The 15,181-nt window shown below is 43.5% G+C and overlaps 1 protein-coding gene and 1 non-coding gene across 7 annotated transcripts in view; both read left to right on the plus strand.

Annotated features, from left to right (window-relative positions):
- The window catches only part of LOC139786491 (uncharacterized), a 44,887-nt gene that overhangs the window by 10,470 nt on the left and 19,236 nt on the right, over positions 1-15,181 (plus strand). For 3 of the 6 annotated variants that reach the window (XM_071725674.1, XM_071725644.1, XM_071725655.1), the window contains 2 exons: positions 8,484-8,578; positions 12,697-12,852. In XM_071725674.1, coding sequence (XP_071581775.1) covers positions 8,484-8,578; positions 12,697-12,852 — 251 coding nt within the window. Of the gene's footprint in view, positions 1-291; positions 1,291-3,097; positions 3,452-6,037; positions 6,479-8,483; positions 8,579-12,696; positions 12,853-15,181 lie in introns of those variants that run through there. The other 3 variants (XM_071725667.1, XM_071725662.1, XM_071725650.1) reach the window with 3 other exon arrangements.
- Positions 9,581-9,652, plus strand: Trnac-gca (transfer RNA cysteine (anticodon GCA)). Its single transcript has one exon. It is a non-coding gene; the product is annotated as a tRNA-Cys (tRNA).

Raw genomic sequence — 15,181 nt, forward strand, 5'->3', positions numbered from 1 at the left:
CGGGCAAGCGCTCTCCCGATGCTGCGGCGCGTAAAAATGCGAGCGAGCGAGCGAGCGAGAACGGACGCGCGACGACGCGCGCGGTTTCGCAGCCGTGACGGCAAGTTTCTAGCAAATGAAATTAGCGGCGATTAGGTCAGAAGGTCACCCACTTAGCGAAGACCAAGGTCAGCGGAGACCGGAAAAATTCCGCGGGGTGCTCGCGAAGACCGAGCATGAAATAAATAAGTTATATTTCGCATTGAAATCACGGCAGAAATGTCCAGATTTCGGACATTTAGTTATTCTTCTGATAGTCAGATGATAATGATTCTTCGAGGTTTTGTCACTTCGATAGTCTTTATTCTGAGAATTCGCGAGACAATTGAAACTTACGTACGGATTTATACTGAAAACGAGTAAAATTTCTGAAACCGATTCCGAATTCCGCTTAAACGCGACGACTTCTCGTACCCCGTTCATTAGCGACGATTAGAAGATGCATCATCGGTCATCTCGGAAAGGCAACGATGACGAGAGCGTCGCTCTTGGAGCTCTAGATTGCAATTTAGCGGAATGCGGGTATAACTCGACAGAAATGTTAAGGAAGATGAATCTGTGATACGACGCTTTTACGTTGTATGAGGAATAAATAAGGATCCAAGTCCGTGCACATGAATACAGGTATATCTATAGAGGAGAAATAAACTCTTGAGAAATTAGATTGGAGCAGCTATGTCGCATTAGACAGATTCTGGCGTTTATTTGCAGCGTGCGCAACGTACGTCATGCATAAGCATATCTGATCTTTAACAAGATACGATTTATCTAAACTTTTCTCGAGCATATAGTAATTTGGCGATACGTTGATTTGTCCTGCATGCCCCGTGAGATACTTTACTCGCCCGGCTGGATAAGTGTCCCTTCCTTTCCGTTAATTCCGAGACGAGCCTTATCTTAATGGATTAATTGCCGCAGCGAGACTCACCGCGGGCGATAGAGATCGGGTGCGGCGACGCGATGAGAGTCTGAGTGATGGAGATCGCGAGAAGCCGGCTGAGAGGAGGGAGTCACTTTGAGACCAAGAGAGAGAGAGAAAGAGAGGTCACTCGCGGAATAAGACCGAAAGGAACGATGGCGGAATGGAATGGCATGGTACGCGGTCAGTTCGCATTGAACTGCCGAATCGGACGCGTCTCCTTCTCCCGCGAGAGAATCGATCGTCACGAGCGCGGATCTCTCGCCGCTCCTTGACTTCGTCTCCTCGGACGGGACGGCGGCGAGCGAAAATTGGATACTACCTATGTGCAGGTGCGCCCTTCGTGATTCCTCTCACGTCGATTTCCGCGATTCGCATGCCGAGGACGCGTGCGACGCATCCTAGGCATTTCTAGTCGGATTGTCTCGATTGCTCCGCGGGAGAGACGTAAATAAGGCCCGCACGGGGGGTACGGCGAAGTATCGAGTAGCTGAGCTTCCACGATCCCGCTGGCGTAATCAGGCTTAATGAGCGGCGTGAATATTCGAGCGCTAAATCCTTTAACGATCGTAAGGCTTTTCGAAAAAAATCGGTGGAATGACATTGAGAAGTTTAACGATGAAGCACTGTGAACAGAAAATACATAAATGTGTAAACGCGATTTGAGGATTATGCAGGTAAAGAATAGCTGCGCTGATTTGGGATTATAATTAGTATCGTGTGTTTGTTTTTTAACCACGGCAATAATGATTTACATTTGCAGAAAGTCATTGTAAATTAAAAAGACATTAAATTTTCAAAAAAAAGGGACGTGGATGTCATGATTGCTCTCAGACAGCTTCGTCATTCGCCTTATGATTTTCTTCAGAATGCTCATAACGGTACTGATGTAACATCGTGGTAACAAGGAAGGAAACGTTGCTGCTTCATCTGTGTCGAAACAAAGCGTGTTTAAATTCAATCTCGCGTGCACGTCGGCCGTTAATCCGTTAATCGAGCGTTAACTTGAGAAAAGATGCAGCACTCACGCTCACATTATACGAAATCTTTTATTATTCAGTGACGGGTGTTAAACAAAAGACACATTAAGCTTATTAAACTGGTCAGGAATGAAAATCATTTATATTTTATTTTACAAAATATTTTATAAACCTGTTATCAATGTAGAACATCGGCATTATATGAGAAGGTTGGAAACGTTAATGGCGCTTTACTCGTTAAAAGTAAATTTCGCTTTTTTTCGATACTTCGAAACATTCTGAACATGATACATGGTTCAAATCGTTACATCTCGATTTTTATACAAAAATTTCATCGTCATCTTCCTCGTCGCATCGGCTGTCTCGCCATACATAGTCACGCAATCCGGAGCGAGATGGTCGTTGCGGGTTGAACTCGCGTCGTCGCGTGTCATCTATCGATGCATGTGTCGGCGCACTCCCGGCGATTCATCGCAATGATTCTGTCCCGGTTCGACGGCCCTCGCGAACAGCGCGGCGGCGCCGTGTCTCTTCGCGGAAAGCGAAATCCAGCGGTGCGTCGCGCTCGCGTTAATAAACACGCGCGCACCTGTCCGCGCGAGTCAATTTCGCGAGCGGTTGAGCGAACGCGATCGCTATCGCAGATAGGCGATAAAGGTTGGCGATCCGCTCGAACGAGAGAACCGAGAAGCGCGGTTCGAGTACGTTCGCGCGTGTAGGTTGCGCGATTCTAAAGCTGTCTCCACGCTGCCCGTGAAAATTATCCGGGGTAGGTTACATATCTCTGGGATGAAATCATCCTGGAATAGAAACATATAATAAGTATGATTGAAAGTACAATAGGGATACGAGAGATAATATATGTGGGATTTGATGAATGAAGTTCGACCTTCGACATTTGAGTTGAAATTTCCTGAAAGTATCTCGTTAGAAATGTAAAAATACGGATAGCAAGGAGTTCGATTTTTTAATAGTATTAAATAAGGCAAGTTTAGGTTCATATTTCCAATATATTCCTTCTTTCCCTTAATGACGTGACTAAGATACACGTATCTTTCGTTTTAGAAATGCTAGGATCTACGTTTACTTTAATTTCATTCCGCACTCGTATCTTTACGCTTCGACAAAAGATACAAGTTCAATAAATAATTATTCGCCAGTGCAAATCGGGAAAGTGATTGAGGAGAGCCGTTTCTCTTGCGTGCATATTCGCGCGATGTGAAGCCAGCGTAATACGCGCGTCGCTGTTACATTGCCGCTGCTGCATTTGCTGCCGCTGTTGCCGGCAAAGTGTAGGCAAAAGACCAATCGTCGCCACACCCTGCGGCTAGAAGCGAGAAACATCGAACGGCGATGGCGACGACGACGACGACGACGACGACGACGATGACGATGACGATGACGACGACTCGCCGATAACGCGAGCAATAACGATCATCTCCGATGCATCTGCGGCGGTCTCGCTCGATGGAACGCGGGATTGCCTTTTTAGCGCGCCTTCGGAGAGAAATTGGTATGTGATTGCTTAATACACACGCGCACGCACGTACGCGTGCATAATGCATAGTAATAGTATCCAAGGCAATTGCCTTGGACCGTTGAACCTATTAAAATGCTAGGGTATATTCGGATTTTGTTTCGGGTAAACGAATCTCTTGGATTTTTGGTTCCTTGGATTCTTTAAGTGTCAGCAATACGTGAAGAATTCAAGAATCTTGATATTCTTGGATTTCCTCCTATACTCCCTTGATTCTCCCTATTCGGATCCTCGAATCTCCGAGCTCCGAATATTGGATACCTGATTTCTGGTCGATTTTTCTCTGCGTTATAATTGTTCTGAGTAAAAGAAAATAAAATGAAACAAATTTCTCGCGGAATGACATGTCCTAATTACATCGATGCGTTTTGCGTGTTTGCAGTTGGCTTTTTTCTAGCGCGCGAGATCGACGACATCGCAATTAGAATAATTTTGGCGTAACATTTCGGTATACAGAGTGAACGACTGTATAGCGGGCGTCACCACGTCTACTATGTCGTAAATATCAGTAAACACGAAAATACCCGGCTCGTCCCGTTATCGCGCTGCGGCTCATCACGCAAAGCCGATGATATATCCTTCGTACACTTTCGCGCTTACTATACGCGCGGCGACGTCACCCTCGACGCCGCCTCGCCTTCGATTTTTATCACGAGCGCGGGAATGGATCATCGGGAGCCAATGATGCGTCCCGCAGGAATTCCAATTCCCGCGCACGAAGGAAACATGCGACGTAGTCGCCACTAAATAGGCAGACACATACGCGCGATCGTGTATACGGGGTGTGCGCACAAATTTTTCAAGGAAAATCTAAGAAGAAAATCGAAGGTAGTCCATTTACGTTGTAAAGATCTTGGGAACGAATGTTTTATTTCCGCATAATAATAAAAAAATTTAGATATATATTATATAATATATTATATAATTGTATGTAATAATAATTATAATAATATGAATATGCAATAATAATAAAAAATTTGGAAAAATAAAAGACTTTAATACAAAATTTTAATTGTTAACTATAATATAGGTGTGCGATAATAAATCTTAGCAATAAATGCTGTAGAAAAATTTAAAGATATATCCCAAAAATCTTTCTCATGTTCAATGATAAACATTTTAAGTGTTTGAACTAAAGTTTCTTTAAATAATTCGGAATATATTGCGATGATTATAAATATCAGTAATTATATGTCAAGAGGGATCCACAGAAACATATTGAACGTTCTCGATATATGCACTCTTAGGATATGTCACGAAGTAGATCGGAGCATCGCGTATTTATCACAGAAACCAATCTCTTTAAAAATCCGAGAGAAAGACCGAGGAAGACGGGTTGACCGATAAGATCGTTATTCCGGAGATACGAGAAATCCCCGGAGATATTGCCATTCGCGATCCGAGAATTCGCGGGACGTAACACAGTCACGGGGACGTTGCGCAACCTAGAATCCATGATCCGAGAATGTAACGGGAATGATGCGAGAACGATTCGAAAAGTCGTGCCGAGAATGTAGCGATTCAGGGAGCCAGAAATTCCGAGCTGTGCCCGAACGATAGTTCACCTCGCAGTCGATTCGATCTACATCCTGCGGCCTCCGCGTAATTCGCAAATCATTTCGATTCACGTACCCTATAGAGCCGCAACGCTGCGATCAGCAAATAAAAGATTCACATGTGTGTGAGAACGATCAAGTGACCACAAATTAATTTGACATTCGATAGTTGATGATACATCAGTTTTTCTTTCTTACTCGTTCGAGCGGAGACGCGGTAGATTCGGGACACCCCGTATACACTTCGAGTATTCGTGGCGAGAGAAAGAGAGAAAGAGAGGGAGAGAGAGAGAGAGCGGGTACGGGTGCAGGGTAGTACTTAGGTACGTATGTACAGAGCGTAGTTACGTACCGGGCGTGCATCTTTATTATTGGCCGAGAGAGTCCGGTACGTGCGCCCGAGGTTCGATGAACCCTCGCAAGGTATACGCATGTATACGGACGTATAGCCTTCCGATCGAAGTCGCCTGGTGTTGTGGTGTCCGCGACGGTTCAAAATCCTGCCGCACGATCCGCCGTGTTTTACGCGGGACGGCCCCGATAACGCCGGCCGATCCGCGCGCGGCGGCGATTCGAGATCGGGGATCGAGATCGGAAAGGGTTTCGAGGTGTCAGAGATAAAGCCGACACTCCGGCGAGCTTCGAACGGTCTCATGCTTCTTTCCTCACGCGATTAAATCGTGTACCTGCGTTAATAAAATTACGAAAGAGAAAGCACAAGTGATTAATCGGGACCGTTAATATCAATGAAGAGATTATTAATAAAAATATGTAGAAATGAAATAATTAATAAAACTTAATAAAATTTGCGACGGCGGATTGTTCGTTTTGGATACAACTTTGTGTTGAATGCAACTTTGCGTTTGTGTAGGCGTAAAGGCGCTCGTGAACACATATATATGTATGCACACACCTATCTCTAGATATTTTCTAGCTTATCGCTGGCAACTTAATTCTTATCTCGCCAGTTCGAATTCCACCAGTCTTCGGCCGCGCTTCCCCGAGTGTCACGGCGTCGGCGAGGATCCGCGTCCGCTCGAAATAACATATTTCGCCCGCGTCGAGCTCGAAATCGCTCGGTTTCGCTCGTCCGTTCCGTCGGATCGGCGCGCGATTCTCGGCATTTTGCGAAAATCGCGAAGTCGCGCGCCGATAACGGTCTGCGCGGTGGATTATTCGACGACGATTTTTCTCGCGGAGCTCCCCGTTAGCGTTGAAGACGATCCTTCAGGAAGTATCGATCACGCGTCCTCCTACGACAGGAGCGTTTAATTTTGCGGAGGCGTGAATCCTTGCGTCGACGACGATTCAGCGGGTGTAAGACCGTACGTCCTCTCGCCGTGTAACGTGAGTCGTGGTGTGCGTTGCAGGACGGTGATTCAATGCGGGATTTTATCTGCTGCTCAAGATGATCCGGCAGTTTCTAGATGCGCTGGGCGGGAATTCGGTAATATTTCGCGATTACGCAGCTGTATTTGCGTATCTTTTGCTAGATGTGTTACAATCCTTGCCGTCTCGCGCAAGAAATGTCTTTTACAAATATATCCGATTATTCTTTAAAATATTGATTGGAGATTATGGCCTAGAAAACGCCTTATTTGCAATATGATATACAATATATAGTAACAGATAAGACGGCGATGACTGTCTCGTGTCTATTGAATGTTCCGCAATCGATAAGCCATAACACATATTTGGGTAAAATTTTCTATAAAGTGTGATACTGTATGAATTTGTAAATAAATATCATAGATTCAGAATACATTTCATTCTTGGTTACTGCTTAGTTCGAAATGTTAATCGATATCTGATGTAATCCATTTTTATCTGAAGTAATGTTATAATTAATAAAATTGAATTTATTTTGTACTCTCTCTGTGGGAACGAAATAAAAAGATCTCGATAGACTTCCCAATATCTAAAAAGTCACATTATAACTCAAAGTATACGAAGTAAAAGTTGATTATAAAACTAAGAATATAATAGCTAAAAATAAGCTTCATAAATCATATTAACTTTCTCGCTATGAAGTATTCAGTAACTTTTCAGATCATTAAGGTAATTTACACAAACATGTTAATTACACGTAATGCAATAAAATTAAGCGATTTCAACTCTGCGCGTGAAAAAATAATAGTCTCTTTTGCTTGCGTTTCGTGTCGTCGTCGTCGTCATACGGGAAGGCCTACTGTGTTATAATTATTAAGGCGCGGCGGCAATAAAACGTTCAATAATATTGATCGATGTTGCGCGTTTCCGAAGTGATCTCCGAGATCTGTCACCGCCCAGCGTGTAATTGCCCGCGTTTACGGCGTCCGATTACTTATCCAGCTGTACGCATAAATCACGGCCGAATCAGAGCGTCACGGAAACGTTAGCCGGCGCGGCCACCGATAATTATTTGTTTTTAATGCGCGCCCGGGATAATTACGTGCGTGTCGCACGTGTGCGCGTCGTGATTATCGCGAGCGCGCGGGCCCACTAAAAGACATCACCGCAAATCGGAACGCGAGTTCGCGGGCGCGATCCGGACCGGCGATAGCGTCCCGCTTCTCATTAAATCTCGTATCCCGATAATTCCGACGCGTTTAACGGCTTACCTCGCGATTTAATTGCCGGCTCTTTACCGCACGCGAAACAGAGTGGAACGGCGCACGTTTCAGTGCGTTTTCGCCCCATCGCGCCCCTTTCCCAATTGTTTATTTCTGCCGGAGGCAGATTCTCGCGGTCGCGAGACGTTATCGCCGCAGATTGCGTTATCTGCGAGCGACACGTTCTTTAATCGCTTGCTTATCAGAGCGTTTTTGTTGGAAACCGATCGTACATGCAATTGTCATTTTTTAATATTTGTGTCTTTCCGGCTTTTAACAATTAAATGAAATGTATACTCCCTTTCGCAGAAGGATATTTATTTTGCTTATTATGTTCTCTGTGTGTGACAGTGATACATATTTTTCTGGTTGATAGTATTAAGTACGAAAGTTATTTTGTCTCTTTCAAATCAATTCTCATAATTCATCGTCGATGCCTAAAATTAGTCACTAAAACTTTATTTGCATCACGTACAACTGTCACAGAACTTTCAGACTTTAAATTCAATTATCGTTCTAAGATAATTATAGTTGTTTATGATTTTATATTTATACGTAAAAATATTCGTAAGTTGATGGGGGGCACTCATTAAAAAGTAATAAGTGAAACAGGACCGATATGAATCTTACAATTAATTGGAGAAGATTTTTGTCCTACTTTTTCCAACTCAGTAAACTGCGCGCCGATTAATTGTCGGTCTTAAAACACAGCTTTTTGTTGAAACAGTAAATCCACATGCTTAAATCAATAAGACCGCCAAATAATCGGCGAATTCATACAGAAATATTATTATTAGGCCACTAACAATCCAGCCCGACCGAAAACGGCATTCTCTCATTGAAATGTGTTGTTCCTTTCAGGCTCGAAGCGGGATGTCCGTGGGTTCGGGCGGCCGGGAGCCGTTTAAGCGGACCACGCAAAATATACAGCCGCCCAGGAAGTCCAGCCGAAGCCAGTGAGTGTATATCTTAATTGCCATTACGGATCACTATAAATTCGCACTAGATTTTACTTTACGAAACCGCAAGATTCGTCTGCGGAAACGCGCAGCCTTACCCAGATTCGTCAATAAACTTCAAAGAACTATTACATACTGCAATCAATTTATTATACACAAATTCCAAAATATTTACAAAATATATAGCAAACGCTAAAGAGCTGTGAAACAAGTAGGAACAAATAAAATATCTAAATTGTAATTGTAAAGAAGTAAATTAAAAATCTAAATAAAATTGCAGTTCTCAAGATGTTTAAATTCAACTTATGAGAGCAATAATTATTACTGTAACTTTACAAGATGTATGTTGAAGAAATAATTGTACGATTTTGTAAATTCCTGTATTATCGACCGCGCGTTACTCGCGACGCGATTTTCGTAAGCGAGCGAGGCGCGCTGTAGAGGACGACAGCGTGCAGTTTCGTCGTCGTAGCGTAATATAGGCGCTGAAAGGCGCTTGTTACCGTAATCGTGATAGACGCGGCATAGTAAGACGGATTCCTTGTCCGTCACGGATCGGAATACCGGTCCCCCTCATTATTTTTCCGGGAAGTCCGTTATCTACCTGCCGTTACAAACGACTTCTCGTCTTTGCTTCTGGGAATCTTTTATCGCGATTCGAGAAGCTATTCGCTTTATACCGTTTAATGCATCGGAAAATTACGTCTAACCGTGTCAGCCGTGAAATATTTTATTTAGGTCGAAATAATAGAATCTTCTTTTTCCTATAATATTCGAAGCGTCAGAATGAAGAGCAAAGCGTAGAAATACGGAATAAATTATGTTATGGAAATTTATGTTAAAATTGAAAACATTTTAATTGATAAAGCTTCTTTCAATATTTAGCATATACGTTTTAGTCATATTTTAACATACAGTTTATATAAATATTCATTAAAGTAGGATTTCAGTGTGCTTGTCAAGTCGGAAAGCGCGATTTAAAGACGGACGAGTATCATCGGGGATATAGCTCAGTGGTAGAGCATTCGACTGCAGATCGAGAGGTCCCCGGTTCAAACCCGGGTGTCCCCTTTAATATATTTTTTTTTGCGTGTAGCTGTTTAAAATTATCATCTTCATTTACCTACGTTGTTACTACTTCCTCTTAATTAAATTACTGCTAAATAAACTATTTTAAGAGGGAGAAATCTTATCAACCAATTTTATCTTCCTAGATAGAATTTCTCTTTACTTTCAGTAATTAATATTAAAGAGATATTTTCTCGTTATAATAATGAAATCATTAAGTAGCTCTGCTATTAATTTCCGTTTTCGTAACAAGCCGCTGGAAATTTTCTCGCACCGGAGTGCACGCAACAAATGAGAATCTCTCCGTGAAACTTATATATAACTCCATCGTGGTTAGATGTTACCCGTGTAACTTTCCTGGATTAATAATAGGTAGAGACGCAAGGTGTGTCGCAACCTCCCTTGGCTAGCAATGGCTATAGCATTAACGCGAGATCTGCTCTCGCAGATAGAATTACCGGACGCGCCCGTAAATTCACGTCGCGTTTTATCGCATAGAAAATCCAATTCTCGTGGACGAGCGAACCACGAGCCACGTAACGGAGATAAACGGGTGATGCCGACGCACGTGCTGTGGACCGGTGTTATTATCGCGAGCCGGTTCGGCGACGACCGTCCTCTAGGAGACTCGCTCTTCTATACCTGCGATGTCCGCGCAAGCCGGAAAAACGCGCCGCTGCACTGTAAACTTCTCTTAACGCGACCACGACGGTGACTCAGTCTCGTTTTCTTTCAATTTACATAACGTCTGATAACAGCGTACACGCACGAAAAACGCTTGAGGTTTATCTCTGATGTATCGGAAATGATATGGGATAATTGATCGGAACGTTAATCTTTACGTATAAGTTTAGTTTCTCGTGTAATAGTTTAGTTAACATATATATTGAGTGAGTCATGACCGTTATGATAACAATCAAATAAGTAGAAAATGTACCAATGTACGGTTGGACTGGATCCTTTGTGCCTATATTTTTCGTGTGAATTTATGTAGGTACATTTTTCGCTTCGCAAACCACGCGCCGCGCCGTTGCTGTCCAGTGTTGATGGTCTTGAAACGCAATCTAAAACTAAAACTAGAATAGCAATAACAATTACATAATAAAATTGCTAATCAATTTAACGATATCGATACTAATACGCAGCTATAGAAACATTACAAAGGATAGTTTAGTTAACGCATTATCGATATCGCCTCGGCGATTAATTGAATTAATTTCTTATTCTTTATATCGCTTATCGAAAATATTTTATCTTTTTTTTCTTTCTGTACCCTCACGAGAGGAGACAAGCATATCGGACTTCTCGCGTCGGCACAAAATACGGCTTGTGCCCCGTGCTCGATTCTATCTGCGGCACGACAAATCGGTCATAATTTACGTAATGCCGGGTGAGCGTTGTTAACCAGGTGCGGTAACGCTGACTTGAAATGAAATCAATCCGTTCGCCGAGTCCGTCGAACGATCAAACGATCGATCGTCCGTTCGTTCGTTCGTAACAGGCGGATCCGACGAGGGGGCATTGACCAGCGTTCAGCGATCGAACTGACCTCATCAAGTGGCCGGTACACACTGCTGGAACCCGTCGATACGCTAAACTCGTCGAATCGGTTTCTCGGGTGTCTCGAATCTTTCCCCACGTCCTTTTCAAATGCGCGATTTCGTCCCAGGCTCTCGACGATAACGCTGGGAACATTCAACGCATGACACATTCAGCATCGAAAATATCGGCTAGTTAACATTAACTTTTAGGATCGTGATAATCGGTGTATGATTGTGTGATTTTATATTCATATCTGTACGCGAATATGTCGACGAAATACTTCTGATATATAACAGATCGTAGGAACATTTATGTATATTTTTCTGATTTTTATAATTATATTCTTAAACCTACTCGTTACGTAAATGAAATTTTACCTTTCTCTGTCTCTATGAATGTTCCTCTAATCTTCTGTCAGTCGAAAGTGTTTTTTGTCAGTCTAGAATAACAGACAATCACTAGGAAATTAGGCGGCTTATTAGCAGTAAAGCCTTCGCCGTCATCTCATTAGTCAGCTTTCCCGACGACGTTGTTCTCTCGATTATGGCTTCGCCGCCGTATAATGTGCGATAACGAAATTAGCGTCGGTGCGTGAAACTGACCGCCCCCGTCCTTCCTGATTGTTCCCGCGCGGGGGGGATGGGGGAGATGTTAACGGCGCGCACGCACAAACGTTACACAATCCTCCCCGTTAATCATCTACGCCATATACACGCACTCCTCTGCGCTGTTGCATTGCGTTATTACGCGCGGCATTACGTAACTATAATTCTATCGATTCTTTGCGCAACGAGAAGAAGGACGAGAGAAAGAGAGAGAGAGAGGAGGAGAGTCCGCGGCTTTCCTGCATTCGCGTTAGAACGATCATTATCGCGCGCGGGCGGACGATCGTTCACCGCCTCCGATTTTTATTGTGCAACGAAATTGCGGACTGCACGCCGATTGTCTTTGCGTCGCGCACTCCTCGCTCCGTTGTAGGCGCGAATAAATGATCGTGCGTGAAATCGACACGATCCAGAAATTGTCGACGGGAATGCAGAATATTCTAGCATGTTACTTTTAAATTAAATACATTCCTGCTAGCGTAAAATGATTCAACATAAATGTATCTTCAATCCTGGCCCGTAATTTGGTTAGTTAGAAAGTTATTTTTGTTCGTAAAATAAGAGGATTAATGTAAAATACTCTGAGAGACGTATGGTGCAATGGACAATATTTATAAAGCATTTTTCTCTTTTTATTTAGTATTAAAAATATTTTTAACATAATCTTTGCGTATTACGTCATATTGTAAGATCGTTTGATTTTTAAGGGATTAATATCAATATTAAAGCGGCGCGGCGGCGCCTCGAAGACAAAAGACGTCCGTCTTCATGACTGCTCCCCGAAAAGAAAAATTAATTGGCGATTCGGCCAATTAACCGCGGCGCGGTCATTCCCCCCGTTAATTAAGAAAAAAATATCAATCCCCGGTTTAATCCGCAGCCAATTAATGTGGATTTCAGGGCGAAGCCAGCCGAGCCTGCGGCACCAGCACCCAGAGCAGCGCCGAGCGCGGGGCGGAAAAGGGACCCGGTCGCGTCGCTCTTCAGCGCGAGAAGACCGGCGAGAAGAGTCGTTCAAGGAGACAAGGCGACGAAGCCGGGCGATCGGCGGCTAAAGTGAGTCCTCAAGCATGGTTTCTCGCGATCTTCGTATGTGCGGATGTGAGCCCGTGTGTTGTAAAAAAAAAACCGGGGAAAGAGAGAGAAAGAGGGAGAGAGGGGAAGAAGACGCCGCGTCGCGCGACCGCGCGAAATGCGCCCGTTCGTCGCTAGTTCTCGCGAGCCGGGGTTCGACGACCCGGGGGCTCCGGCGGCTCCTTTCCCCACGATTTCTCGATGCCACGCGCTGTACGAGAATGGTATTAAGGATATATCTCCGGGTATTATCTCCGGGTATCCCGGTTGTCTGCTCGGTACGCCGCGAGGACGTCGCCAAGATCGCCGCGACGAATGTCCGACCGCAATCTTGATGCACGGCGAGATGTGGCGTCGGTCGTTTTACGTAACAGGTGAATTCTCGGGCGAAAACGCCTGATACTCTGATACACATTTTTGTGCGGTTATCTGTTTGTGCGGTTGTTTTTGTTTTACCCTGTTCTAAACGTATTTTTCATGTTTTTTTACGTTTTATCATTTTTTCTTGAATTTTAATGACACGACACGTTATGTTTTTTATTAACATCTACTTAGCACACCTTGCCTTGTGCCATGCGCGTTCTCCGGTTGACCTCGTTATACGTATCTGGTGCAGTATTAGAGCTATTTCCGTGTCTGTCAATTTTTATTCCCGAGGTGAACGCCGCGGCACTTGGCGGTCAATTGAGAATTTCCTAAGCGAGCGCGAGTTCTATCTTTTTCTGCCCTTTAATCCTGATTCGTTCGCGCCTTGTCGTTTGCATAAAGCGAAGCATAAAAAAGTGGTCGGTCAACTAAACGCGCTTAATTAGCGTCATATTTTTGACACAAAATCGACAGACTGATCTTTCCGCCGAAAATATGCTAGCCAGTTACGTGTCGACCGGTCGATTTTTTGTTACTGATTTATAACGTGAGTTCAGCGAACCCAGACGTTACCTTAGAAATAAATAAATCGTCAGACTGCTGGCTGGAACGAGTTTCAATGATAATCGACGACGCGTGATAATATATTAACTCGATGCATTTATTTAATCTTGTGACACTTAGAGTGTGGCGAGATCTCTATAAGATACGAGAAAACTGCATGTTCGTTAATCGTCGATGGGTAGCTAAATGAAAGCTCGAAATCCATAGGAGAGCTATTGAATAAAAATTTTCGGTATCCTTTTTTTACATGTTATCTAATTCTATCGAGTTCCCTATAGAGAGGATCGAACCTTGTTCAGGAAATTAAAGGTTTATAAAAATATAATTAACTGCTCGGGGCCGAAAATGCTTATTTTTCGCGCATTGTCGCGTTAACAACAGATATCGGGATTTTCTTAACGCGTTACAAGGCGCATTCGCGTCTCGCGCGATTCGCATTCGCGCTCACTTTCTCTCATTTCCCGCTCCTTGGCGGTTGGATTTCGCGAATCTTTCGAAATATCGCTTGCGCCGATAAAAGGAGGCGGACAGCCATGCCGCACGATTTAAACCAGTCTAAACCTCGAAGCTACAATAATATCCCGATGATTGGCGCTATCGAAACTGCTGGTGTCATGTTTGACACTAGCACCTTCTGTTGGCGCAACAGGTCTCTCTTTTTTTTTTATCGTATCTTAATTTTAGTAAAGGAAATTTGTAGCTATTTCTAGCGAAAACTTGAAAGGAAATAAATGCGTGCAATATATAGATATATAGCGAAAAATAAAAGTACCTATAACGATGATTGGATTAGAATAGTCTTTTCAAGTAGTACGATTTTATTCCAACTTTACAACTAGCAACAAAAAAGTTGATAGATCTGTCTCATGGATTTGAGTTCAATGCTAAACATCGTGGTCAGGATGACAGGCTTTTGAAATTTACTTATGAACTCGAGAGCCCGCAAAGCGACAGGTGAAGCTTATGTTAGCAGTGTGTTGCAGAATAAAGCTGGTTCGCAACTTTGTCAAGAATTTTTTATTTTATTCTTTGCACACGGGAACCTTGAATATTCGTGTTACGCGAAATAACGTTTCTTCTTCAATTTGCAACTGTGGAGATCGAAAAGGATATACATATGTATCGCGCGCATTTATTTTTAGCCTTTAGAGTTCCTTGACTTTCTTCTATCATACATAATGCATGTACCTATCGTACATAAATTTAGTATCGCGTATCTCTAGCATCGCGCATGCCGCGTAAAATCGTCGCCGACTTTTTGTACCTTCTGGGTATTCGTTAATACTTGAGCGTCGATGCCCATGTACGCGTGGGTCTCAGGCCCATCGCTACCGACGACCCACTCCGGCAATGAGAGCGGCACTCGGCACTGACGGCACTC

Source organism: Temnothorax nylanderi, unplaced genomic scaffold (genome assembly GCF_030848795.1).
Source record: "Temnothorax nylanderi isolate EJ_2023f unplaced genomic scaffold, tnyl_v1.0 TNYL_tig0009_pilon, whole genome shotgun sequence".
NCBI classification, from domain to species: Eukaryota; Metazoa; Arthropoda; class Insecta; order Hymenoptera; family Formicidae; genus Temnothorax; species Temnothorax nylanderi.